This window comes from Pleurodeles waltl, chromosome 10, assembly GCF_031143425.1.
Source record: "Pleurodeles waltl isolate 20211129_DDA chromosome 10, aPleWal1.hap1.20221129, whole genome shotgun sequence".
NCBI classification, from domain to species: domain Eukaryota; kingdom Metazoa; phylum Chordata; class Amphibia; order Caudata; family Salamandridae; genus Pleurodeles; species Pleurodeles waltl.
Genome location: NC_090449.1, coordinates 681,989,619 through 682,016,445, shown reverse-complemented (window position 1 = coordinate 682,016,445; position 26,827 = coordinate 681,989,619). Strand labels below are relative to the sequence as shown.

Below are 26,827 nucleotides of genomic sequence, written 5' to 3'. Positions count from 1 at the left end.
AGCATTAGTTTGTGTGGCAGGCAGAGATCAGGAATGCACCATACCTTGGTAGATATGGTGCATTCCTGCCCTCTCCCTATCATACAGCACAGTACAGGAAGGTGTCACGCTGTGTTGTGTGAAACAATGATAAATATGGCCAAAAACTGCAAAGTACTGATTTATGCATATCTTATATTGGTGCCATGATCGGCTGAGATCTATAAATGCCGGTAGTATGACAGAAAAGTAAGGGTTGCATAGTGTGTGGAGTGATTTTTCCCAGCGTTTGAAAACCATCATAGTGTAGAAAGCGTGTGGCCTAGCCGTCAATTGAGTAGACCTTCGTTTTGACTTTGGCAGATGGAAAAGAGTTGAAATGAGTGGCTCAGTCTATGATTACTGTTTATTGGCCTCCAATTATGCAAGGACATTTTTTCATGCACGTGTGCTGATCTTTAAAGAAAAGATGGTTGATAGCAGAGCTTAAATAAAAATATATCAGTGCAGGGCCCACGTTTTACTTATTAACCCATTACAAGCGTTGCTGAATGCCAGTGTTGCCAGATCCCAAGGATTCCTAGAATTGATTCCATGGTATGCCTCTTTTTTCCAGCACCTACACTTTCTGTCTTTTAAATTTACTCTTGCACCCCGTCTTTCCACCTTTACTATGCATCCTAGTTTCCTTTTCCTCTGTTATACCTCCCTTTTTTAGTCTTTCTCTTTTTTCCTTGGCACAAAGTTTGAAGAAGAAAAATAACTCCTGGAAAATGAGTGCTGGAGTCTTGCACCTCCAGCCACTGGCCCAAATTAGCCACTGATTGAAGCACACCTTTCCGAAGATCTTCCTCATATTTCATTTTTATGGTTGATTCTTCCCTAAAACAGAGCAGTATTGACTGAATAATGCTTCAAGAAAAGGCAAATTAAATGGTAATTTGCAGTAGTGGTGCAATCAGATTCTAGGACATTCAATCTGATTTTCAGACACAGCTGCTGACTAGTCAATTCACCCAAAAGAGTGCACTAACTAGCTATAAAGGCCTGCCTTCTGTACTTTAATATAATACTCTTCCAGCCAGTTAGAAAGTGACAAATCCAACTATTGTTGTATAACTCACTCCAAAGCACATTTTACAGTGTCACACAATATACCTCGATAATCGACAATTCTTACCAAGCATATTGAGCAAAAGAACACAGTTTATGCTGCTTTTTGTAAATTTAAGATTTTCTAAAAACCAGCTGCCCTCCTCTAAAATATTCAACTAGCACTATTTAACCATCGATAGGTCCAGATGATTGAGATGACTGAACCTCATCTGTTTTGTATGCCTCTTCCCGTTCAGCTCAACATTCACAACTTGAAGTGAGCCCTTATCTTACGATATTGCCCTCTGAAACGTCAATAAAAGCTTTATTAATAATTCATCACTGACATTCTGAGGCACCATGGTATTCAGCGTGCCTTTGAAACAGAACCACGCCTCAGTAATCGTCAGTTCCTAACCATTGCCACATCCAGGTGTTCTCCATGCTCTTTATGGAATGTACCACGCGATTACAAATCCTGGCATTTTGACATCGTTAATGTTTGCGTGAAAAGAGTACCTCTGATTATTGAGAGACCATTTACCCGAACCTCCCCACGCTAAATGAAAGGGAAGGCAAACTTCCTGTTTTCGCGCCATTTTTCCGCAGCTTTTCAGGATCCTACCAGTAAGTACCTTTCCAATGTGACATGATGCAAGAAACACCCCATCTGTCTTGCGGCCTAGTACTAAGCGGAAAACTCTGTCTCGTAAGTCACATTTGATACAAACAAGACAGCTGGTAGCATCGTGAGATAGGTTTAGAAAAACAAGCTAATGGCCCAAAATATTCATAAAAGTGTTTCAAGATTGAAAATACTGCATTGCGTTCATTTGACTTTCCTGTTCATTTAGAAGAGATTGAGAAGTGGTTATTTTGGGGAGAATTACGCCTTAAGTATCTTTTGCCTTCAGTGAGACAGCAAACTATATTCGGAAACATAGCTCAGTACCACTCTTTTTATATCAATTATGTCCAGCTGCAAAAACTTAAATTTTTGTAAATTGCGTGTTGGTGGAAGTGAGTCACATTTATCAAAAACAGTATTACCTGGATGGATCAGGTGTACATGATGGTCCCTGAAATATGCTGCACATGACACTGCAATATACTACGTACCTTCACGTGACCCTTGCTAGTAAATCCATTCCAGGACAAAAATTAGTACAAAGGAAGGCATCGCCTTCCAGCTCGTCGGCCCCTACAATATGCAACAGAAGGGAGAGCACAAACAGGCAAACACAAATGAAGCGGGCAGTGCGAGCAGGGAACAGCATGCAGGCTACATATTTCAGGTTAGGGGCACTTAGCCTACGGTGTCATTATCTTTTTTTAGAACATATGGAACATATGGATGTCTGGAATTCTCTGTCTTAAATCACTCTGCTGCCACATATTTTCATGGTAGCCCTCAACTTACATGCGTGAGATACAGTTGGTGATGGCCTATTGATAGTTTTTTTGTTGTTGTTGTTGCGTAGGCGAACTGCTTTGATTTCCAGTGTGTTGCGCAATGAACAATCGAATGGCCATTTTACTGTGGCACGAGGTAATGCAGAAAAGACTGGAGATGTGCTGAGGGATAAGCATCCTCGACACCGCTCGCTCCCATTGAGCCGCAGGCATTAGAGAAGTCGCTGCATTTTCAAAAAGTGTGAACAAGGCGCAAATATCAGCTCGCGCGAGGTTGCCTGTTCCTCCTCAGCTCTTCTGAACCACCGAACCTTGAATTCTGAGATTCAGAGGTTGTTATACACTACAGGTCAAAGCACAGTTAAGCTCTCCGCGTTGTCACACAATCCCGTCAACGGTCCGGAGATCCTGCTACAGTAGGGTGGACTTTACAGTGTCAGGAAGAGGGAGGCCTACTGCAACTTTTGGCAAAGGCCGCCTCAATCCAGGATAACAATTACAAGCACTTCAAAGGGCATCTTACATTTTACTACACGTGAAATATAAATGTATCGTAGAGGTACTACATAGATGCGTAGCGATCGCTTTGTAATTGATTATTTATGTTAACTTCGAATATGCATAAGGAGAAAACAAGGAAGACGGCAGGGTAGAATTTATTTTCTGTGTCAGTGAAATTTAAGGCCCAAAAAGCACTGGATATATGTTTTTTTCCGCGGGTGGCCTCTTCAACCCGCATCACATAAAGCAAGAAGTCGTTCAGCGGTGCAGTGCGAGAAGTTTATGGTCTCGTACAACAGTGATTCTCTCGCAGTGTTCTTATTGATTGGACAAGTAAAGTTTGTAGGAGGCTATCTTATGTAGGAGTTAGTGTCGTGCGCGTGGGCTGCAGCAGTTCACCATAGATTCCGCGTCGCGCTAACAGCGTTAATACTCAAACTGGCATCAGCAGAAGGTAGTTAGGTCAATACAAGGACATTACTATGATCAACTGCGGCAGCGTGCAGCGTGGTGGTAAACGGAAGACTATGGCAATTTGCAAATCCCTACTATATCCAAAGCATTCCTTTATGGTTACGTTTGTCTGTCTTTTCTTTCCACAGGTTTGGACCTCAGGCAAGCGCAGGTAATTGCTTTGACGTCGGGCACCAAGTGTATAAATGGCGAATACCTTAACGACCAGGGGCTTGTGGTCAACGACTGCCATGCAGAAGCGGTGGCGAGGAGAGCGCTTGTTCATTTCCTCTATTCGCAGCTGGAGCTCCATCTAAGGTAAATTGAATTCTCTTGGTGTCTATGAAACGCTGAATGATCACTGGTGGAACAAATCTGTCATCTAGGCATCGGGAGCAGGGGAGTGCTATGGAACCGTTTCAGAGTCTTCTAAGTGGGCCCTAGGCTCAGGATAGAAAAGAGCAGTAATTCGGCACAGCTGGGGCGTTCGCTTTTTATTTCACACCAGGAAATTTTCTTTCAGTAAAGATTAGATTATCTGGGATCCACAGACGTTGTTTATTTTTTGGTGTAAATCATAAAAACAGTCATCGGAACTAACATTGCTGGAGGCACAGAACACACTGGAGGGCCACGCTTTGCCATTACTCAGAGGCACATTCAGCTGCAGTTTCGGTATTGTAATGTTGCACAATGTGTCTGAGCAAAACCAGTTCATCCCACTCATAGTCCTTTATTGGTGAGGGTCAACCTATGTTCAGGGAGACATACAAAACCGCTTGCCTTTTACAGTGTATAACTACTTTTAGGACCTCATTTACAAGAAACGGGCGCATCGATCAGGATGCGCAAGTTTTCCTGCGCTGCCCTGTGCCCCCTAACAACACCATGGTAGTGCTGTATATACAATACGGAGCTCCATGGCACACAGTCTCCACAGCTGCTAAGAAATTCTGACGCAGTTGCAACACTAAACCTTAGCAATGCTGGACTAGCGAAAAAAATGTGGAAGCTAGTCCTGTAATGCTAGGGGGGCCCGTTTTAACAGTACAGCGTCACTTTAATGCCTGCCCTGATCAGGGGCTCAAAAAAATGACGCTGTGAAGGTGCAGAATGATGCAGTGAAATCTTGCAGATTTCACTGGGCCATTTCGGCAGGCCTTTTTCAGGGGGAACACTTACCTTGCATACATTATACCTGGCACAGGTATAATGTGGTGCAAGGCTTTGCACACAGGCGCAATGGTTCCATTGCACCAGTATATAAATGTGGCGCTGTGTGGGGGACTGTTTGCACTGCCATGACGTTAAAAAAAAATAACGTTACAGCAGCGCAAGGGACTTGTAAATGAGCCCCTTAGTCCCTCAGCCAGAATTCAAATGAAAATGCTCCCCTCCCTCCGCCCCCCACTAAAACTTTTCTTTTTCTAGACATCCAGAGACCAAGACATTCACTGAACTTTCACATTTTTTTTTTGCTCCTTGAACGCTTTGCTAGGTCTCCATGTCTTCATGTTTTATTCTGAAATGTGCATATTCATAGTATGAGTGATAGTTTTACTGCTTTATTTCAGAGAACACCATTTCTTCATCTTAAAACCTGGAGCTGCGGCTTACAGTAGATATTTTTTTTTCTTTCAAACGTGATAGGTGCATACTTGTTAAGCAGTCATCTTATATGTATATTTATTTTTCCTATTGTTGATCGAACAACATACTTAGAGAAAGCACAATACACAATTGTATGTGCTGGGTCCTGTGGCGGTGTGATGTTCAATTAGAATTGAACTATATATATCTATACACTATGTATAACCATACACTGGGGACAAACTCCGGATGGGTACTCCTTTACTTGACACTGGTAAATTGTCAACATCAAGATAGGAGATTGTCATGCTTAAGTCATGAGCCACATAATTTAGACAGGCATGGTGTATATGATTGCCAACAATTTGTTGGTATTTTTGAGTGTGGACTGTTCCTGTGCTTTATATTGGTGAGGATAGTGCCCACAATTTACGCAGAGATTGTGTCACCTGCTCTTAAAACACTGCCAGTGAAAGCACTCTCCGACTGTAGGCAGAGCAGTGGCTATTAGTGGTCTTTGAATGATGGTGATGAATGATTTGTAGGGCCAAACATGTTGTCAGCATCAAAATATGTTTTAACCTATTTACTATTTGGTTAACATTGGCAATGGTTACTGCCAAGTCACATTTTTAGTTGGCAAATGGAACCAGTATCCTGTGAGACAGAGATATGTAAATAGATTGGAATACACCCCTTTTAGTAGTAATGAGGTTATAATGTTTGTATTAAGTTGAGAGGTTAAATGCCAATAATGATGTTTTGATAATAAATTAAATTATGATGGATTCATTTAAACCAAACACTTGTAATTACACTGATTTCCTTTCATTCAATATAGCAGCTTGTCTAGATTATTCTTTTAGCCCATCTCTGATTGGTGAGATTAGGATTAAGAGAAGGCACTCTTTTGCAATGTTTGTGGGGCCAAAGTGGAGCCATTCCTTGTTGAGGATGAAATTGTTAGTACTGAACTTGAATTCAATTTATGTCTCAGTTTAGGTCTATGTGTGAGTGTATCACCTCAATGAATGTTCCCTTTCTCTAGTGCATTGTATTCTCCACTATCTGGTTTCGTTTATCTGGTTTGATCACACTGGATCTACTGTGGGTTGGTCTATAAACTGCAACAGTTAACATTTTTCCAGTTTGAGATCTTCTGTCACAGTGGATTGATCCACTGTTCCTTATTCTGGGGCAATGATGTTTCTGTTTGTTACACTGGTGTACCTCTCAGTTCTAGTATACTGATGTGATGCAAACATTGATCGTCTAGGTACTGGCCTCTATGCTCATGTGGCTTGGTGCTCTTTACTGTTTCACTTGTCTGTGGAACCTGTTTATGTGGTCCTCGACCTGCCTTTCCTTTTTTGACTCCATGACGCATAAGGTCTGATTAAGAGTTGGACCGTGTATTCCATCCAATGTGTAAACCCATGTTTTCACATGGCTTAGAATTACAAGTTTGGTTGTATTTAACGCATTTGATAAATATCAGATGTGTAAAAAACCTCAACCTTAGTTAAATTTTGTCAAGTCAGACCTGCCAAAATTTAAGAGGAGAAATGTGCACAGTATTTGCCATATCACGTAGATTTTAGTGCATTAAACACTTTTAGACCTGTTAGCCTTCTGATGGCCTTCCCCAAACCTTTTGCCTTACTCCATATTTTTCTGATCTTGTTTTTGTTGGCTGTAGGACTCTTTTCACTGCCACTTTAGCACTAATGTGTGTGTGCTCACTCCTTTAAACATGGCAACATTGGTCTATCCCCAATTGGCATATTCATTCACATATAAGTACCTAGTAAAGTAGTACTAGATGTACCCACTGCCTATAAATGAAATGCTACTAGTGGGCCAGCAGCACTGAATGTGCCACCTATTTAAGTAACTCTTTACTCATTTCTTGGGCCTGCAATTGCAGCCTTTTGGTTCAGTTTTAAAACTTTTTGCCAGGCCCAAACTGTATTTTCAATACATATATGTCACCCATTGGGTAGGCCCTGAACAACCCAAAGGGCAGGGTGCAGTGTATATAAAAAGCAGGATATGTAATTTCAACTTTTACATGTCCTGGTAGTGAAAAACTCATACATTTCTTTTTCACTACTGCAAGGCCTGCATCTTCCATGGGATTACATTGGAGTGACTTTATTACATTTGTAAAGTTGTAACTTCCATATGGCAACAGGTAAAAAGTTCATGCTTTGTGTCTTTGGAATTGTAATGAAAAATCCTCTGTTATGGTGAAGTCGGATTTTTTATCATAATTTTGAAAATGGCACTTTTAGAAAGTTGTCACTTCCTGTCTTAGCCATTTAGGGCCATATGTACAAACACTTTTCCCCATAGACACAGAATGGGTAAAAACCTTTGCTACATCTGGCCCTTAGTGCCTGGAGCCTGTCACTGGGTCACATAACTGGGTGTAACTGACAGTTGGACTGGTGTATTCCTCCTGGATAGCCACACACAGTAGAGAGTTTAGGTATGCCTGGATGTGCCACCGCTGGCAGGATGGAATGGTGGAATTAGGCAGAGTGCCACTTACACCTGAGTAGGCTGAGTTCTGCCTTCACACAAAGGATTGCATACCTCCTGAGTTAGTTCATAACTAGGGTAGGGAAGGCAGGAAACCTGCACCCTTCAAAAGGAAACCTCTAAAGGTGTCTCACACTTCAAAGGAGGAATCATGTATAAGTATTGAACCTCAGACACCAACTCTTCAGTACATCTCTGGATCTGTGGAAGACTCTGCCATGATGTAGGACTGCTGTGCTGCTGAGAGGACTGCCACTCTGCCCATTCTGCTGGACTGCTACTCAGAAAGACTGTATCTGATGTGCTGACCTGCTGTCTGCTGCCCTCTTGCGTGGGTGAGAAGGACTGGACCTGCAATCTGTACCCAGGACCACCACGTTGTTTCCAAGGGTCACGTCTCTTGTAACTTGCACCTGGACTCTGCAACTGTGAGTCCTTCACTGTCAAGTGGTGCCACCAGAGCCCGGAACCTTTGGAGGTGAGCCTGAAGCTGCTCTGCCAGTTCATTTGTGGATACAGCAGAACCACCACATCTCCTTTTATGTGCAGCGCAGCCTGAGCGTAACCAATAGGCGATGCGCCTCTAGTACATGGAATTTTCCCGGTCCAAGGATTCGGTTTCACAGCCTTGCAGTTCATCAGAACTGATATGTCTCCTGTGCTGCATGGTGCAATCTAGAGCAGAACTGATGCACATCCTTTGCTGCATGGACTCTTCTTAAGAGCCAGGACTGCGCATCACAGCCTCACAGCTCCTCAGAATGGACACAGCTCCTCTGCTGTGTGATGCATCCTCGACGCTGGACTTCACATTACCAGCCCTCATTGATGAAATCCTCAATGACGATGCAGGACCCCGCATCGTAGCTTTGCAGCTCCTCTGAACCAACGCATTTCCTCGGCTGCGCAATGCATTCTCAATGTGGGACCTCGCAATGCTCCGCAATCAGGATTAAAGGTACTCTTGTTCATGGGTCTTACCTGGTCCCTCCATCATGATCAGCCTGATTGTGTGACCATATCTCAGTCCAGCACAACCATATATCCACAGAGGGTTGTTGTACTTTTTGGTGCTATTCTCACTTAAATCTTTAAAATTGCATATCTTTCATTATACTGATTGGAATTTTGTTGTACTGGTCATGCATTATTTATAAAAAAATACTCTAATTTCCTAATCTGGAGTGGGATTCCTTTTGTGTTGTGCTTTCACTGTGATTTTGTTTGAAGTGTTGCACAAATACTTTATAAATTGCCTCTGAGTAATGCCTGACTACTCTGTGCCAAGCTACTAGAAGGCTGAGTGAGCACAGGTTACTTTTGGGTTTGCTGGTGACTTCCCCCTGACAAGGAATGGCATTCCTGCTTGAGTACGGTTTCGCTCATTCAACCAGTAACTCAGTTTCTTAGAAACACCAAAATATGCATGTTTTTCTAACAAACTTGTAACAGGTGGTATTTATTGCTCCCAATAAATAATGCATCCCTTGGTATTGTTATTTTTCAAGTACAATAAAGAAAAACTGTACTCCTAATGAGGGACACAACTGGCTAGATAATTTAAAGATACAAACTCAGCTTTTATGTGCCACATCCATTATTTGTAATACATTGGTCTTTGAAGCCTGAGAGGCTTAACATATGTTGACCTCTATCACAAGGATATGGATGTAGCTCTTCAAGTGGATACATGACTCATAATGACATCATAAGATTCTAATGCACTGAATTAGAGAACGGAACTCATATATTAAATGCACAACCCATTGTTTCACCTCACATGAATAATTTATGTTTTGCTAGTTTATGTTCATTTAACTGGTTCTTGCATAGAATGCACCTGCAACTGGTACTACCATATAGAACTTTGGTTGGCTCATACGTGTCTGCCCAGAAGGATTTGCTAATGCCAGCTGAGATCCTGGTGAATGTATTTTTGTGAGGTTTGTGCAGCACAGGAAGGCGTTTTTGTTGGGTTTCACAGTAGAGCAAATGTAGTTGCCATTGCCTAGTCCCTTTTGCACAGACTGCCCTGATTTTAGCAATGTGCAGCTTGTGTGCTCGAAAGCAACACGTTGCCTTGGGCACTACGCTAGTTTTGAAAAAGAATATGAATCTGGTATGCACTGTTGTGTTTTTTTGCTTGATTGAGATTCACGACAGCAGTGTTGTTTGGTGGAATGTGTTTCCACAACTCCTTAGTGACTGTCATTTATGAAGTCCTGCACTAGCCTGGGTAAACGGAGTGACGTTTGACGCTTTCTTATGCTGACGCTTGACACGTTCAGGGCAACTTTTGGTGAGTTATCCAGGGCAACTTTTGGTGAGTTATCCAAGAGGCAAAGTATATTAAATGAATAACTATTTACAATGCTTTGCATTCACTGAAACCCCAGCCCGATTGGGGCATCCGTTTGTAAAAGCTGACAAGAACAGTGTGTTTATTAGCTCTTTTTATAAACTGAAGTGTTATGCTGCTAGCCTACTTTTGCTTCAATTCATCACGGTTACAAACAGAACCATTCACGACTTTGGGACACGCAAAGAATATTTCTGAGCACCAAAACAAGGATTGGCAAAGGCAATGGGTCTGGCATTGTCAGCCAGTCTTTTGGCTTTGTCGAAGCTTCTTTTGTTTTGTCACAGTTTTGCAAAACATTGGTGCTAGGGGCTCAGGAAAACCATCCCAAATATGAAAATAAATGATCTAAAAGCAGAGATATTATTAGCCCTTAAAAGCACATAGCAGTGCCTGGCACTGAAAGGAGCTTTTTCGTATGCAGATGCGCTTCTTGTAAAAGGGCAGAATTCCATAACTCATAGTAAAGTTAACCAAGGGCTGAAGTTAGTAACCCAGTGCTATCTGCTGTAGTGGGCAGCGAAAATGTGAAGGACAAAGCAGACTAATGGATTAAGAGGGCTGGTTGTTTGCACCTGTTACTCCATTATATATGCGTATAATTTTGGTAAAATCACAAAAACTTGGGTAACGCCAGATTTTAAAAGCAAATGGCCCATATTTATCAAGGTTTTGTCACCGTTGCACCACACAAGGGGACGCAAGGTAAAGCAAAACTTAAATGAGGTTTGTCAAGCTATGCAAGGCCACCTTGTGTGGCCCTGAGTGGCTTGATAAATCTAGAATAATGCAAGGCTGACTTGCATTACTCTGCGGCAGGGAGGAGTGCCATGAGTGGAGCGTGGGTGTTTCCACATATCTAGCCATGCATTCTGACACATTTCCAGGTTTACCAATGCTCATAGGCCTGTGAATGTGTCAGAATTGTACACCTCCCCACCAGAGGCGCAGCTAGGAGAAATATATTTATTTCTTCTCACATTTCCTAACTTAGATAGAGGGAAATGCATCTGAGGATTGTTTTTGTGCAGGAAGAGTACCCTTTCTTGCACATAAACAATCCTGCCTAAAATGGAGGCCCTGTGGCAGCATGGTTTTAGGGCGCCTGTGTTGGCCGTAGACAGCAGTTTGTGTGCCAGCGCAGGCAGAGAGCAGGAATGCGCTGCATAATGTTAAATACGGCACATTCCTGCCCTCTGCATCTCACACAGCACAGTGCAGCAAGGTGGCTTGCTGTGCTGCATTGCACGAATATTTGATAGATATGCCCCATTGTTTTTAGCATTCATAATATCAAAAATGTGCACCTGTGGAACATGTGATTCGAGTGCCTCCTTTTGCACGCATGCAGCCACACTTTTTGTATTTTTTAATGCTTAATCATTAGTGTGCGCATATACACACTCTTGTGATTAGCGCAGATGCACACATTACATTTTTCGTCAGTTCGTACACGTTTTATGAAGTGGTGCTAACTGAAAATATGTCAAATAACGTTTTGGCCAAATTTTAAGTCGGACAAATCTTAATTAAAATGGGCATCAACTTATTGAAAATGTTATATGCACATCTCTGCTCGTCACAAACGAAGACACATGCACACATGTATAAATAGACATGAAGAGGAGAGACATGCAGCTACACTTGTGCAAATGAAGGTGCACACACCAGTGTTTGCATATGTGCATGACTGTTCATGATTCCATAACGGGAAACGTGCACCTAATTACATAAAAGAATGCACACCGTACAGCACGTGAAACAACTCTCCAAGGTGGCGCATGCGCTGGATAGAGTGCAGAAGTGAAACACAGAGCAGCAGGTCAAACTGTTGTCTGTGTTTCACTGCAGGGAGAGTCAATTTGGAGGGAGTCTAGGGAACCCCCACAGGCTATAAATTGGATCTCAAATAAAGACAAAACTGTCTTACCAAAAAGACTAAGCTGTCGCTCTGATCTCACGTATGAGCAGATGGACGGTTCTAAAGCATGCAACCAATCCGTGCTGGCAAGAGTCCCACCGTCACGTGTGACATCGACCAACCATGGTTTCCTAATATGGAACATGGAGATTCACGTTTCACATTTTATGTATGGTGCTTCGAGTGCAGGTATCCTGATTTCTGATTGCTAAACATCGAGAAGGCAATAAATGGAAATGTTGTTTAAATTTTTCAGTTCACCAGTGTGATTTTTGCCATATTATGTAAGATGCAAATTACACGGTGGCAGAGAACATGGCGGAAAGTTATTTTCTTCAACAAAGCAGCCAATCCCAAACATATAAGGGAAGTGTAAATCTAGGACAAAGGGCTTTACAATCCGCACACTATAGTCGAGTCTGTGTTCTTTGACCAAATTTAACTGCTAAAACATAACATATTGTCATGTTGAATTGGGATTTTAAAAACAATAATCTCTGGAATCTCTTTGTGATTGCAGCAAGCGACAGGAAGACTGGGAGCGGTCCATCTTTGTGCGTTTAAAAGAAGGGAGCTACAGACTGAAGGAGAACGTCCTATTCCATCTGTACGTGAGCACGTCACCGTGCGGAGATGCCCGCCTCAACTCCCCTTACGAAAACACAGCTGACTGTAAGACACCCCAACTTGAAACAAAATGTGTGTGATTCCTTCAAAGCGAACTGTGCATTCTGTTACTAGAAAAGAGGCTGCCTTGTACAGGTGTCTTCCACAGGACCTCCCCACCCTGCCTTCCCTCTAACCTTTGAGTGAAAATCTATCAACATTTTGTGGGATATTTTTGGGAACAGTTTGCCACAAAGAACTAAGTGATACTTCTATCAAAAGTAGAAATAAGCTGGTAGTTCACAAATATTTAAATTGCATGATAATGACAGGTGGGAATTAGATTTCTTGACACAGATTATTTTATGAGGAGAAATGTGTTGTTGCACTTCCTGAGTCTGCAACAAATTATGAAGGAACACACCAGATAACATGGAGAATGATCAACACAGAGCTCTTGCACCGCTAACACACAGGGTATTTTATTTATCCTTGAGTTATTTTTCTCCAAAACACTTGAAGGTTATATGTTTAATTATATTTTGCTCATCATCTGCCACCCACTCACTCATCAGTGCAGACAACGCATTGTAACAATGCATACATGACAATGTCCGTTCTACCAAGCCAAAAAGTTATGCTAGGACTCAAAATTCACTCTCTGAACAATCACGTCCTTCGGCGTATTGATTCGGACAATCAATACTGAATCAGATATCAGAGTCCTATAACCACCACTTAAGTCTTTGCCAGAGCTATCACTTTTCGAAACACTTTTCGAATCACAACATTCAATACAAGTCTACACACTCATGCCACTAATGACAGGTCCCCTCTGTAACTTATCTATTTAACTTAAGCAGTCAGCCCTTGTTTCACAACTATAGCAAAGCCACTTTTTCTGTTTGGTTCCCAGATTTTCTGGACTCTATTTTTAAGTCTGAGTTGACAGTGCTGGGTTCCAGGGGACCCCAGCGTTGTGTTTGGGGGGTGGGGGGAGGAGTTTGGGGGTGGAGTGAAAGAAAAATACAAGTCACTGTTTGTTTGGGGATACTTGGGGACCCAGATAAACCACATATGCTGCTTCAGGAGAGGAGATATTTGGATATGGTCTGCAGAAATATAGAGACGAGATATGAAAGTTATGTTTTTTTACATTATTATTTTGTGAGAAGGGATAACAACAGTGCAATCAGACATTATATTGCTTTATCGGAACAGTTTACTGAAAAAAAAACTGTGCTTAAGCCTGGTAGCTATGACACAGAGTAGCAGGCTTCTCCCTAGAAAAATGTGTTAGATTAGTGGTTCTCTAACCTTTTTGAAACACAGCCTACGTTTTACAACAACAAACTTTACTGACCCATTTAGCTTTAATGGGCATGAAGAGGGGCGTTTTTGTAAAGCATCTTGTGGTAACTTGTTTTAATTTACAGACAGCACATTTTCCTTTGGAATGGCCACTAATCTTGCAAAGCCATACAGTTTTACTAATAAAACTATATAGCGTAAATCACTCAAATAATAATGTGTTGAAATTGAGTTTCTGTGAATATTTATCATTTGTGCATTACCTAGTAAGGTGACTTGATTTGTTTTGATCCTATTAAGGTCTCTTTTTCCAGCACACTTCAGAACTGCAAAAAATATGCTTCATTTTTGCTTTCATAACTGCAGAATGCGTTCACAAATGACATCCTAAACCCTCTCCTTTCACACTTCCTGTACTCCAGCAAAACTGTCAGAAAATTCACTTTAAAACTCCTCTCACTTTACAGTTAGAAAAGTAAACACAATCCATGTTAAAAGAATAAGCAGCTATTTGTCAGAAGACATAGCCTGACAGCACCGACAAATGTGTTGTGTTAGATATTTAAGGAGCACAAAAACAATATTAAAGTCAAGAAAGAGCTTGGAAGAGTTTGGACAGCCATATAGTAAGAAAGATAACTGTTTAATAAAAAGCACACCAAATGGGTAAAATTAGATTAAAGGAACCAGGTATATGATTTGTTTAAAAACACAAAGCACCAATACAAGGTACTGGTTACTCTTGACTAGGATTTGGGGACACTTTGATGTTGACAATTATGACGCTGTAAGCATGTATGCAGTATAGAAAATCAGCAAAACAACTTATAGCCAGCAAGTCACAGCAATCAAATGCAAATTGTAGTAGCCAGAAAGGGCCCCTAAAAGCTGAGAACATTGTGTGTGGGTTCCCATTTAATCCTTCCTCTCTGGGCTGTAGCTCCAAGTGAGACAAATGTGGACACTGTTACTACTGAGGTTTCTTTGAAACGTTCCTATGGGATAATGCTATATGCCTTACCTAAGTGAAAATTAATAATCCCCAAATTCCACCATATGCCACTTTAAAAGGGCTGACATATATGTGAGCTCATTATAACTGGACATTTCTCCTTCCACGTACTGTGAAAGGTCTCTCTTGTGCCTAAAGAGACCTGAAGGTTTCGTGGTAAAATCAAGCATGTTGCAGAGAAATCCCTGGAAAAATTTGGATCTAGACATTTTGCAGTAAACATGAGCTAGAATTGTGAGGCCCTCTACTGCAGTGGTTCCCAACCTTTTGATTTCTGTGGACCCCCACTTTAACATTAATGGAATCCAGGGACCCCCATTGAATCATCATTGGAATCCGGGGACCCCAGCCTGAGTCATTACTGGAAGCTGGGGACCTAATTTGTCAATATTTGTTTAAAAAAAATGTATTTTCTTAGCAGTCGCGGACCCCCTAAGAAGGCTTCGCGGACCCCCAGGGGTCCTCGGACCACAGGTTGGGAACACCTGCTCTACTGCAACTTTCGCCCCAATATCAGTGTCAGTAACCTGTCTTGACTGAAAGTACCAATCCTTACCGAAAAGGAGAGACATTGACAGCTTCTTCCTCGTGTATGTTCCCACTCTCAGCATTTTGTCAGGAAGACAGAGGCAACAGTGGGACTACTCAATTTATGTATTTGACCTTGTGGAACCCTTCTTGGATACACATTACAGGCGTGTTCACTGAAGATTTTTTACCTTAAGGAATGGGATGAAAATAACATTTTTGACAAGGACTAACTGCCAAACTATACCCAGCCACAGTACACTAAGAGTTACTGGCTTAGGGTGCCCTTGTAGCAGTCTACCACAACACATAAACTGACATTGTTTTTGCACTTTTCCATTGTTTTTATGGGAATGCTTTTGTTTTTTTGCTGCAATTCTTGATCTCTAGATTCAGTTGCCTTTTGCCTTTTTTGATCATTTTCTTTTTCATTTTTTTAGTTACCTGATTAAAAAAGCTTAATTCTTTATTTAGAAATTGTATTGTTGTTTCAGTGTTTGTAGAAGAATTAAACTTCTACGTGGTATCCCTAGCTTATTGTTTTTCATGGGTCTGGTGTTAGCCTGTTTTGACTCAGAACACTGTGGACAGCATAGCATCTCCAGGTGGATGTGCTCTAAATCTTATTATTCGTGTTAATGATTATTTCAAATTGCCATTCCTGACTCTTAAGTGATGCTGCAGAATTATACCACAGAATAATAAGTGACACCAAGGTCAGATTTCACATGTGGGCTTCAGTGTCCCCTTAGACCACCCACTAATCTGACCTGGTTACAGGACTGCCATTGTAGGCCTGGACTTATGTAGCCAAAACCTGCAGTCAAAATAAAATATACAACTTTTAACATGTGGAAAATCATGTTTACATTACCCAAGCCACTCATTAGAAGTACCTTGGATTGCACAACCGCTGCTTAAATCAAAATAAATATTTTTCATACATTAGTTTTGGGACGGCCTAGGGAACACCATCAGCATGTAGTTGTAACATCTCATTCGTTAGTATGAGTTTTGGAAAATATGGCACAAACGTAGTTTATGAAGAGGTTGTTCCTTTCTGCTTGAATCTGTGTAGTCTGCATGGTAATTCTGGTTAGTGTCCCCTCTTTCGGTGTAAGTAATTACAGTTACCAGCTCTCCTGGTTAAATGTCGCTCTTAGCAGTGCAAAGGATCTCTGTGACCAGATGACCTGCTGGCAGAACTCTGACAGGAAGGCCAGAGGAAGTTAATTGCAAACTTCCATCCCTGGTTATCTAGGAAGGCGAAGGGAGGGGAAGCCACAGATATGCATAAAGAAACAAACAGGAATCCTGGCAGTAGCATGTCTGTATTGCAAAGGGCTGTGGAGTAAGCTTGTCTTTATATGAAGGCCTGCATTATAGCAGAGAGGCTCAAATTACTGCAGGAAATTACCATGGACAAGTAAGTGTCTTGATAGAGGAAGGAGGGTGTGATCTCATTTCCATAGGCCCGCCCCAGGGAAGATGGGTACGAGTTCCACATGGTTGTGCATGGTCATTGTCACTTCGAATCATTCACAGATCAGAATTTTGTTAAGATTGTAACAAAAACAAAGGAACTCTTGAAAACTGAAAAAAGGTTTAAGTGAAGTGTGGAAACCTCATTAGAATATGATGCTGTCTTATCAATCATCTCTGTGGTTACCGTAGGAAAGGCTACCTAACTGGAGGCTCGGAAACAAAACTTGACCTGCAGAAGATCAAAAGGGGAGTATTCTAATGTATGTCTGCCTTTGCAGAAAACTGAGGTCTTGTCTGTATTCCCTTGTATCCAAGAACAGAAAGTGTTCTCCAGGGCCAGATCAGCTGGCCGCATGTTGTGGCAGAAACATAAAGAGAAAGAAAGACATCTTTTTGAAGAACCATCTCACCACACGACTATAGTCTTGCTGTCCCCAATTATTAATTAGCATATGAGAATGCAATTGCCCTTGCACCAGTCTCATTTCTTTAGGGAAAGCATCGATGCTTTAGGCGAGATACCAAGTGTTAGCCAGGTAGTCCTCATAGAAACCAGTATATCAGGTTGTTTAGACCTTGTGAGGGCTTAGTCACAGGTCATATCAAGACTGTGGACTCTTTCTCCCATTGCTTAATAATCGTATTTCCTGCACAGCAGTTTTCAGAGTCATTCTTCTAAAGGTATAGCCAGGAGTTATGGGATACATGTGCTAAGCAGAAGGTCGATAGGGCAGGGTTCGAAGACAGGAAGGTAAAATAATGATATAAGAATTAATAAGTACTTTCATTTTTCCCATTGGGGTATTTTAAAAGCCTCCCAGACTTGCTTAATGCCACTGCTGTCCTACTGACGTTACAAAAAAAGTTAGGTGATTTCCAAGTTAGACCCTCTCTTGAAAATTCCATGGTTAGGAATAGATAACGAGGTCTGATTAAACCCAACCTTGAGGCTTCACTTACCTCTTGGGGGGACAGTTCTCAAGACGCAGAATGGAGTGCAAAGGTTTCTGTTCCACTTCTTGCAACTTGACAGTGCACACCATCACAAAACAATGGAATGCAGCGCTTCACAAAGTGCTATTTTAATGCTATATTATAATATAATATAATAATTAAAAAAACGACAATAATTCATATTTTTCTTTTTGATAAATTACATCTATGCTTTCGGAAGTAAAATGAGAGTCATATGTAAGACTGTGCTCCAATGTCTTAAGTCATCATCATTACTTGTCACCATTTTAGACAGCTTTAAAGCCGTTGTAAATACGCAAAAGCGTGGTAGAGCCAATGCTAAGCATATGTTATAAAGTGAATCGTAATCATCTACTCGATGTGAATAGGGCAAACACAGGAATTCAAGTTAGGTTGTTTTCTTCTTTGCGTTGCATTTTTAGAATTCTACGTACCCTTCAGGATTACTACCGAACCGCATTAGTTGTATTGACTTACTGTACCACGTATTTCCAGGTGCCGTTGCTGCCTCCACAGCTCCCCTAATTTCATAAACGCAACTTCCAAGAGTTCAGTTGCGACTTCATTTTCCTTGTCTATGTTTTTTACGCGGTATTTTTGGGCTGAGGGGCACGACAGCAGGCTTTCAATAACCATTTGAAATTGCCAAGGGAAAGCTCGCGTAGCCTTTGCTTGATTTCCTCGGAGAAAGTAATTTGCAAATCTCTTCCTTGTTTCCCAGGTGATCTCTGGCAGTAGCTTTGATATGAACAAAACTCCGTCTTTCAGCTCCATTACTTAAGAGTAACACGCCTCGCCTCAGCGACGGGAGTCACTCGTGCGTTTGGAAGGAGGCATACACTGGGCCATCAAAGGAGATGCATTTACTTGTAGCACCCTCTCCTAATACACGCCTCTCCCTAATGAGACCTTTAGTATATCAGAGTTCATCTTAAAAACTAATGCAGTGGGAAGTGTCCTGTACAAATACAGCGATGATGTGGGAGGTGATACTGACAGCGGTATTCATTATGCGTGGCCCTGGAAGTACGTCAGCATTTACCCACTTATGTAGTTACTGATGTAGGGGGTACCCTAAACAGACCTTCTAGTCGATAGAAAAAAAATCATTAGGTGAGAGAGCGTGAACTGCTTTCGAAGAAGCTATATAGAGGGAGGCCCTGAGAGGGGTGTGAGATTTTTTTTCAAGACACCATTTCAGCTCACACTCCTACCTACCTGCCAAAACACAAACAAATGCTTTTGAAACCACATTCAAGTCCTCCTGAAAGTAGACAGATTTGCAGTAGTCCCACAGCTCCCATAATTCTGATGGGACCGGCTCCATCAGTATTAAGTGGCACTCATAATAAGGGTCAGGGTGTTTACTGCAGTAGCCCTGAAGCACTAAAATCTTGTGTTCAAGCCCACTACTGCTAAATTTATAATAAATAGCACCAACTACTGCCAATACCAGCAGTACTCCATTATCCATTTTGGAATGTGTGTGTCAAAAGTGCAGATGCTTCAGATCTGCTATTCACATTTCTAGAATCCTCACTAGGCAGTACCCTGTTAACAAGACAAGGCAGAGGCACAGTGCTCATCATATAAGAGCATTTCTAAACGTTTCACCTTCATAATGAAGTAGGTTATTTCGTTATTATCTGGTAATTTAATGCCACACATGAAAATTTTCCTTGGCAGTCCTCTTGAAGGGTGGTAATCTTAAAGAGGGATATGTGATGTGAGGTCTACAGCAGTGTGCAGTAAATCAATGGTGCCTGTAGGGGAGTTTTTCTCAGGGGTTTCCATCATAATGTACAACAAAATCTATAAATCTCCCTAGCCTTTTCTGTCAGATTGACCTGAGGTAGATTTGGGCCCAGGTAGGAACTTTGGCCCCGAGCAGGGCATTTACAAGACAAAAATAAAACTGGCTCTTGCCATAAAACAAATAACCAAAATACTCTAGTTGAATAAGAACAACCTGCATAAAAGTTGAACTATATAAGACAATTATAACACCCTAAAATAAAGAAAGGGTAAAGGGAATTCCTGATTTCACAGTTCCAACTTGCTCTTTGACCACTGAGAGTGCACGTCTGGTCGCACAGTTAGTGCTTGGGGACACACACAAATGATGGTGTAGCGGGATGAACTATTGTCCGCAGTGTGGAGTGGATTCTCAGAGCCTGAACTGAAACAGAAGAGCAGCGGGCTTCCATTGAAAGTATAATTTTCTGGTCACTCTTGTGAATTGTATACCATTTAAGAAAGTGAAAGAGAAAAGTCTTATGTGGTCTGCTCAGGACAATGTCTAGCTTAGGCTCGGTCAGTCTTACTTCCTTCTACAATAACACATTGTAGTTTCAAACATTAAAACCAGGTGATAAACAGAATTAGAACATTTGTTTTGATAATGTGAACAGGAAGCAGAAGTTAGCAACCAAAGTCAAAGGGCAGATTCACATAGAATTTCGTGTGATATACTCGTGGGTCACTCCTGGTTTACGGCTGAAGTCAAGGACTAAGCTACTAACATTCCTGGCTTACTCGGGAAATTCAAGAGTAAGTCGAGAATATTACTATTACAACAGTAATTCCTCACAGCAAACTCATTGTAAATCGGGGCGAAACTGTTTAAATTATAGGTATATTGAATTCTTGCTACACAATTTATTATTAGTTTCTATGATCGTTACAAATATTTACTTTGTTTAGCGGCTAACAACACATATAATCCTAACATGTACGTGTGATGTTCCTATTATCATATCCAAGATTTGATACTATACTATATTTGAGAAAGGTAAGTGATAATTTGTATTTACTTCCAACAGTATCTATATACCTGTCTATAATATTTTTTGCATAATCAGTGCAACACTTTATGCATGTTTTGCATTGCCTATGCTAGAGGAGCTCAAGAAAATACTTTTTTTCTACAGTAAACAGCAATAAGAAGGTGGTGAGAAGGTTCCGTGGTCACCTCCGCACAAAGATAGAGTCGGGAGAAGGAACAATCCCTGTCCGTTCTCACCCTACGGTACAAACGTGGGATGGTGTGTTACTGGGAGAGCAGCTTGTCACAATGTCCTGCACAGACAAAATCTCCAGGTACTGCTTTTTTTACATTACCTTCCTTTCAGAGGACTAGGGTAACCTGTCTTCATAACGGCATGATAATGCGTACAGCCTTCGTACCTTGATAGTATGCAAAGATATGTTACTTATATTATGTCAGAACAGTGGTCACCAGTTAATCACTTGTGCAGGGGCGGCTCCTTCGCATTGGTGAAGGAGCTTCGCCCCACTGGCGGAGCCAGAAGCTGAAAAATAAAACAATACTTTTCTATTGTTTTATTTTTCAGACACTGGCTCAGCCAGCATGTGCGGGGAAGGGTGGGGCTAGGCCATCGGAGGGTAGAGAAGGAGGAGTGGAGTGAGCGTACCAAGTGCGCATGTCAGTTTGGCCGGCTGTCTTAGGCTGGCCAAACTGACATGCGCACTTAGGTTTCTCCAACCCGGCTGTGCTGCACAGCCGGGTTAGAAAAACTGCACAGACTTCAGTGCACTGTCTGAGAGGCAGGTCAAGCCGCTCAGACCTATTCTGATGCTGCTCCCATGCTAGGTATAGCACGGGAGAAGCACCAGGATTGCATGGGGAGCCTGTACTGCTGTTCCAGGGACTGCTGAGACACCAACACCATCGGAAGAGGAGCAAGGCAGCTGACGGCGGTGGCGGCAGAAACAGGTAAGGATTTTTTTATTATTATTTTATTTCCCACTGTCCCCCATCCCCGCCTCCCCCCCGCCCGCCCCCTTCCCTTGAGATTTGTGGGGGCCACCCCTGCATCTGTGTCTAGAATATACGTTTGTCGTACATATACATGTAGCAACAATTTCTCCAGGTACAATCTTTGACGTAAAACAGGTGATAAGAAGAATGTATGTGTTACATAATCCTCATCAGTATGTATAACATATTGGATACATGAGTAAATGAATACACAGCAATTAAAACTGAAGAATTTCTTCAGTTATTTTGCTGGTAAGAGGGATAGCATTCATAATCTTACACCATTATTTGGCAACCTTTATTTATCACCATGTTCCTTGAAAAAATCTGTGGTAGTTCTATTGTTTAGGATCCTGTGATGGTTTGGAAAATTTGAACTCCATATAACCGCCTGGAAAAAATATTGTCATTACACTTCTGTTCTGACACCAGAAGGTACATAGTAGGAATATGTCACTCGACGCCTGTGATATAAGAGTGCAGGCCACTTGTTTGGATGTGTGTCCTACATTCGAGTCTGACTTACTGCAGACCATACCACAAAGTTGATGAACTTTTCTTTTTAAGTTTCGTGCAGATTCATCAAATTATGCTAAAACTACGAAGATAAGGGTTCATTGTGAAATCTCAAACCATAACTTGCACACCAGATGCTCTTGACTTCACCTTGATGTGAAAGATGCAATTACAAGTGTTGCAAATAATCTTACAGTTGAGACTCTGTATCCTATTGCCTTTAAAACTATGAAAAAGACACCAATAATGGAGTATTACTTTTTAGCTTGAGCCTGTTTTGTTTTTTAATTAGATTGTGGTTTTAGATATTGTTACTCATTGGGATAAATATTATGAGGTCATAAGCTTTACATTTGGTGTGAGACTTATGGTTTGCATGTCAGTTGGGTGAGTTATTGGTGGCGGTCCTAATCATACCTTGCATTTTTTAGTGTTTTTTCGGTTTTGCTTTGCAAGAATTACTCCACATTTACTGTATATTTTCATTGAATTTTCAAGGTTTTTAAAACATGTGTTAATGTGTTATAGCCAACGATAACTATAAATTCACTTTTTTATGCTACACCACAGTCAACAGTTCCCTGCATACAACCTACTATGGCAGGCAGCCCCTACTGTGGAGGTTCGGCACACAGACTCTCCGGGAGCCAGACATACACCAAACTCTACAAATGCAGTAAATTCTACTATGCATGGTATTTGTTTATGCATAGTGGGCGTGAGCTCTAATTGTTGGCCTTCAGCCAGATCTGGCAGACAACCCCCAGAAGACCAGCCACCTCTGTACACAGATTTTGGCAGTTTGTAGTGGAGGTTGGGCACTGGCTGCCAGTCCCTGCACCCAAGTCGCAGTGCGTGGCCAACATCTGTTGCACAAGGTCTCTGGGCCCCATCCTGCCTCAGGTGGACATTCCCCACCAGGTATAGTTCTTTTCTCACAAACGCTCTCCCCAGTATGTCAGTATCTGCTCACAGAACTAATCACCAATTGTATGTTTCACAAACAAGCCACCTCTACCAGATCAAAAAAGCAGCACATGAAATCAGATTGGTCATACAAGTATATGAAAAGGCTTTATTTGCTAAACCAAATGTGAATCTATGTAAGGATAGCACTCATATAAAAACTGACATGTTTGTGTCTTCATTGTTATTTTGTGTACTTTTTTTGTTTTTTCTTGACATGGTTCTGTAACCTCCTAATCCTTTCATTTTAGGGAACTGAACATGTCATGTAATATTTTCCTTTTTGATTATTTCTTTTATTTGAAGAATATTTTAATGTTCTATTTTATATAAACTTTCAGAGTCATAGAAGCATCAACAATTCATGTTCACTGTTGAATAGTTCTTTATAAATCAATCCTAACGTGGGCTTTTTCTCTTTTCAGTTCATCATCTGAGATCAATTTCTTGTAAACTATAATGTCCTCCATTCGGCTTATCTTTTCAACTTCAACAATTATGTTAATTGTCAACTATAAATATTGTTCCATCCAGTGGACCGTACTAGTAAGCTGTGCATTATAAAGTGTTGAAAACTAATATAAAGCGAGTGTATTAATGCCTCTGTCCAATCACCAACATTGTCATTGAGTATTAAATTAGACAGAATTGTGACGGTGAATGCAAAACGGAAATTGTGCAGTATTATACTACCTTCCATCCCTCAATCCACTATTTATTATGACCTCATTTGCATCATTGATGCTGCTGTTGAGTGTCAAAGGCGTGACATTTTGTGGAATCCACAACCCACTACAGTGGAAATCAGTATACATTGGGTGAAGGATCTAGCTTTCAGCTAGGCTTGTGTTCAGAATCCCTACTCCTAGATATTACTGGACATGGCTATTATAGTTAGCCATTCTGTGATAACAATGACTTCCACATATGTATAGATTCACGTGACACATATTACACCATCTGCACTATAATTTGCACAATGGAACAAAAATGTTTTTAACTCAAAGAGATAAAAGGTAGTTTAACTATGGGGAACGGTGTGCACCGCAGTGGCAAACACTTTACAAAACTTAACTGGTCACCTTTCAGTTGTTGTTTACTGTTTTCGAGTATTAAACTAATACAAATGAGGTGACACGTTTGCTGAATCAGCATTAATTTCCACGTTAATAGACTATGAAGGGCTTTTATCTACACCATGAAAGAAATCCTTACATATTTAAATAAAATAAAAAAAAGAGCAGGAAGACAAATCCCTTCCATATTATAAGGATGTTTTGTTTTCTTATTTGCAGTTTCATGCGACTTCACAGACACTCTTCTCGAAGAAGTGTTTATTTAAAGTGATCGCATGGACCCTTTTTATATTCTGTTTCAAGGTCGGATGTTTTGAATCTTAATGCTTCCACTGGCAAGACACTGACATTATACATATGTAATGTAGTTCTATTGATTAATGGAATGAGGTGTTGCTAGAGATCTGTAGTGAGAACACAGCAAGCTCAAAATGGAGACCAGTTTTAAACCTAACTTAGACATGTCATAAAGAAGTAAGTAATTGGAGGATTGCTTACTGCTGGGTGCAACAGTGCATGCTTTACACAAACTGTTTTATTCTAGGAATGCGAAAGGACAGCGTTAATAATATGGTGTTCCTTTGTTCCCATGATAGCTAGAAATCAATACTCATTGGTAACTAACATTTTTGAAAGGGAATATGGCGATAGTGAATACGTTTCTTTATTTTTTTTTTGCATTTTCCATAGAGTGAGAATCCCTTTCCTACCAATATGTTTTGAAATGACAAATCAGTATAATAATACTGCTACTGAATCTGCCCCATAACACATTATAATTTTCCCTCCTGGTCTTGCTGCATAATTTAGACAACACTGAAGCATAATTTGGTGTTTCAAACAAATCCACTCACCCTGCATATGGTATTGCTCAAAGTGCTGTTTCATATCTGAGCCCCTGAGCAGTGCACAAGTCAAAGTTATGATTTCGCTGTCCAATATGATTGGTGAATACGTTTCTTTGGTTTTGCATAATGACCATAACATCCAGTTAAGTTAAGGTGCTGCATGGGACCAGAGGGAGTTGTATTGCTAGTTTCTAATGTCCTACCCTTGAGCTGGGTAGTTTAACCCTTCTGCATGATGGTTTAGACCCCTTGAAGATCCTTAGTGTTCTGGTCATTGCAGCACCCTCCGACCCAGCAAAAGGAGCTCCTGTGCTTCTATTAGGTAGGATTACAGTAGATTCTGGGCGCAGTAGGGTACAACCACCATTGCCCGATGAGTAGTGCATCTATGGTAAATGCAGCATTCTGAAGGGGGAGAACTGAAGGGGATCACCCTGCGGCCCCACGCTTCTCTTGTAGGAGGTATAAGGAGTGAAATATTCCCCACAGGCAGAGGAGCTCAGGGTGCCCCTAAAAGAGTGCACTCATCGTGCTCAATTCCTAGGTTCCTCATGCCCACTCTACCTCACAGAGATGGGAGGGGGGAGCCCGTCCACAGGATGATGCAGGGGTGCTTCCTGATGTCAAGGAGGACACTCTTCACTCACTTGGAATGTAAAAAACAAAAACAAAAAAACACTCTTTGTGCGCTTAGAATGCAAGAGAAATAAAGCAAGGAGCTACCCACAGGCTCTACCCATGCTCGCCTCCCTAGAGGCACTCAGGGGGATGTGAAGCCAGGCGATACCGGATGGGGAGACTAGCACCCAACAGGTAAGTAGGGGCAATCACCACAACCAGTCCAGCAAAGCCAGTCCAGTTCCATCCTCGGGCAGCTGGTCAGCAGGGCAACAAGCAGAAAAGCGATCCTAATCAGTTCTTTGTGCTGTCTAGCAGACACCAGGCAGCAGGGCCACAACCAGAAGGGCAGTGCAGATGAGTCCTTTGTGCAGTTCAGTAGCCTCTCCGGTCCCAGTTCCCAAAAGTGCTCTAAAAATATGGGGGAAGACCCCTGTACTTATTTTTCACAACTGTTACAAAGAAGGAGAAGAGGTTCCAACAGTCCTAACTGGTTCTAGGAGTGTCCCCTCTCTCCTCCAGCACAAGCTCCAGACACCAGTGGGGGGTAAACAAGCCGTTTGGGTGAGGCCAGGGCACAGCCTTTACAAATGCAGGTGCGCCCTTCCTCTCATTTTCTCAGCTCAGGATACCATTCAATATGTAGATGCACCTCTGTGACACCTCCACCCTTCCTGTGTACAGCCTGTTTGAAAAGTATGCACAAAGTACAGCTATCACTCTGCCCCATTTGTGGAATCGAGTCAAGCTGCCAAACACCAGAGTCATAAGCACAGAGAAATGCCACTTTCTAAAAGTGGCATTCGTATACTAGTAATAAAAAATCCACTTACACCAGTAAACAGCATTTCTCACTATCATTACAACCATACCTAACATGCCTATGCTACCACTCGTAGTTCAGACAATACCACCTAGACATAAGGTAGGGCAATTTCAATGCAATCCTATGAGCAAGCCAGCACTCATAGCAGTGAGAAACCAAATAGGCTGTTTGTCACTTCCAGGACAGACCACACAACCAAGCACATGTCCTGCCTTTTACATACATAATACCTGCCCATAGAGCTTGCTAAGGCCTACCTTAGGGGTGACATATGTAGTAGAAGGGGAGTTCCAGGCCTGGCAAGTAACCTTTGACGCCAGGTCCCTGTGGCAGTAAACTGCTCACACAGCCTCTGCAGTAGCAGGCCTAAGACAGGTTTGAAAAGCTTCTTCTCTGGTTGGCGCAAGCTGTGCAGCAGGCCCAT

General features: G+C 41.6%; 1 protein-coding gene across 1 annotated transcript in view; it reads left to right on the top strand.

The window, feature by feature from the left end:
• Positions 1-26,827, top strand: part of ADARB2 (adenosine deaminase RNA specific B2 (inactive)) — a 1,180,343-nt gene that overhangs the window by 940,806 nt on the left and 212,710 nt on the right. Inside the window, exons 5-7 of the mRNA XM_069211196.1 lie at positions 3,591-3,759; positions 12,376-12,527; positions 20,703-20,871. Of these exons, the coding sequence (XP_069067297.1) occupies positions 3,591-3,759; positions 12,376-12,527; positions 20,703-20,871 (490 nt within the window). The remainder of the gene's footprint in view (positions 1-3,590; positions 3,760-12,375; positions 12,528-20,702; positions 20,872-26,827) is intronic.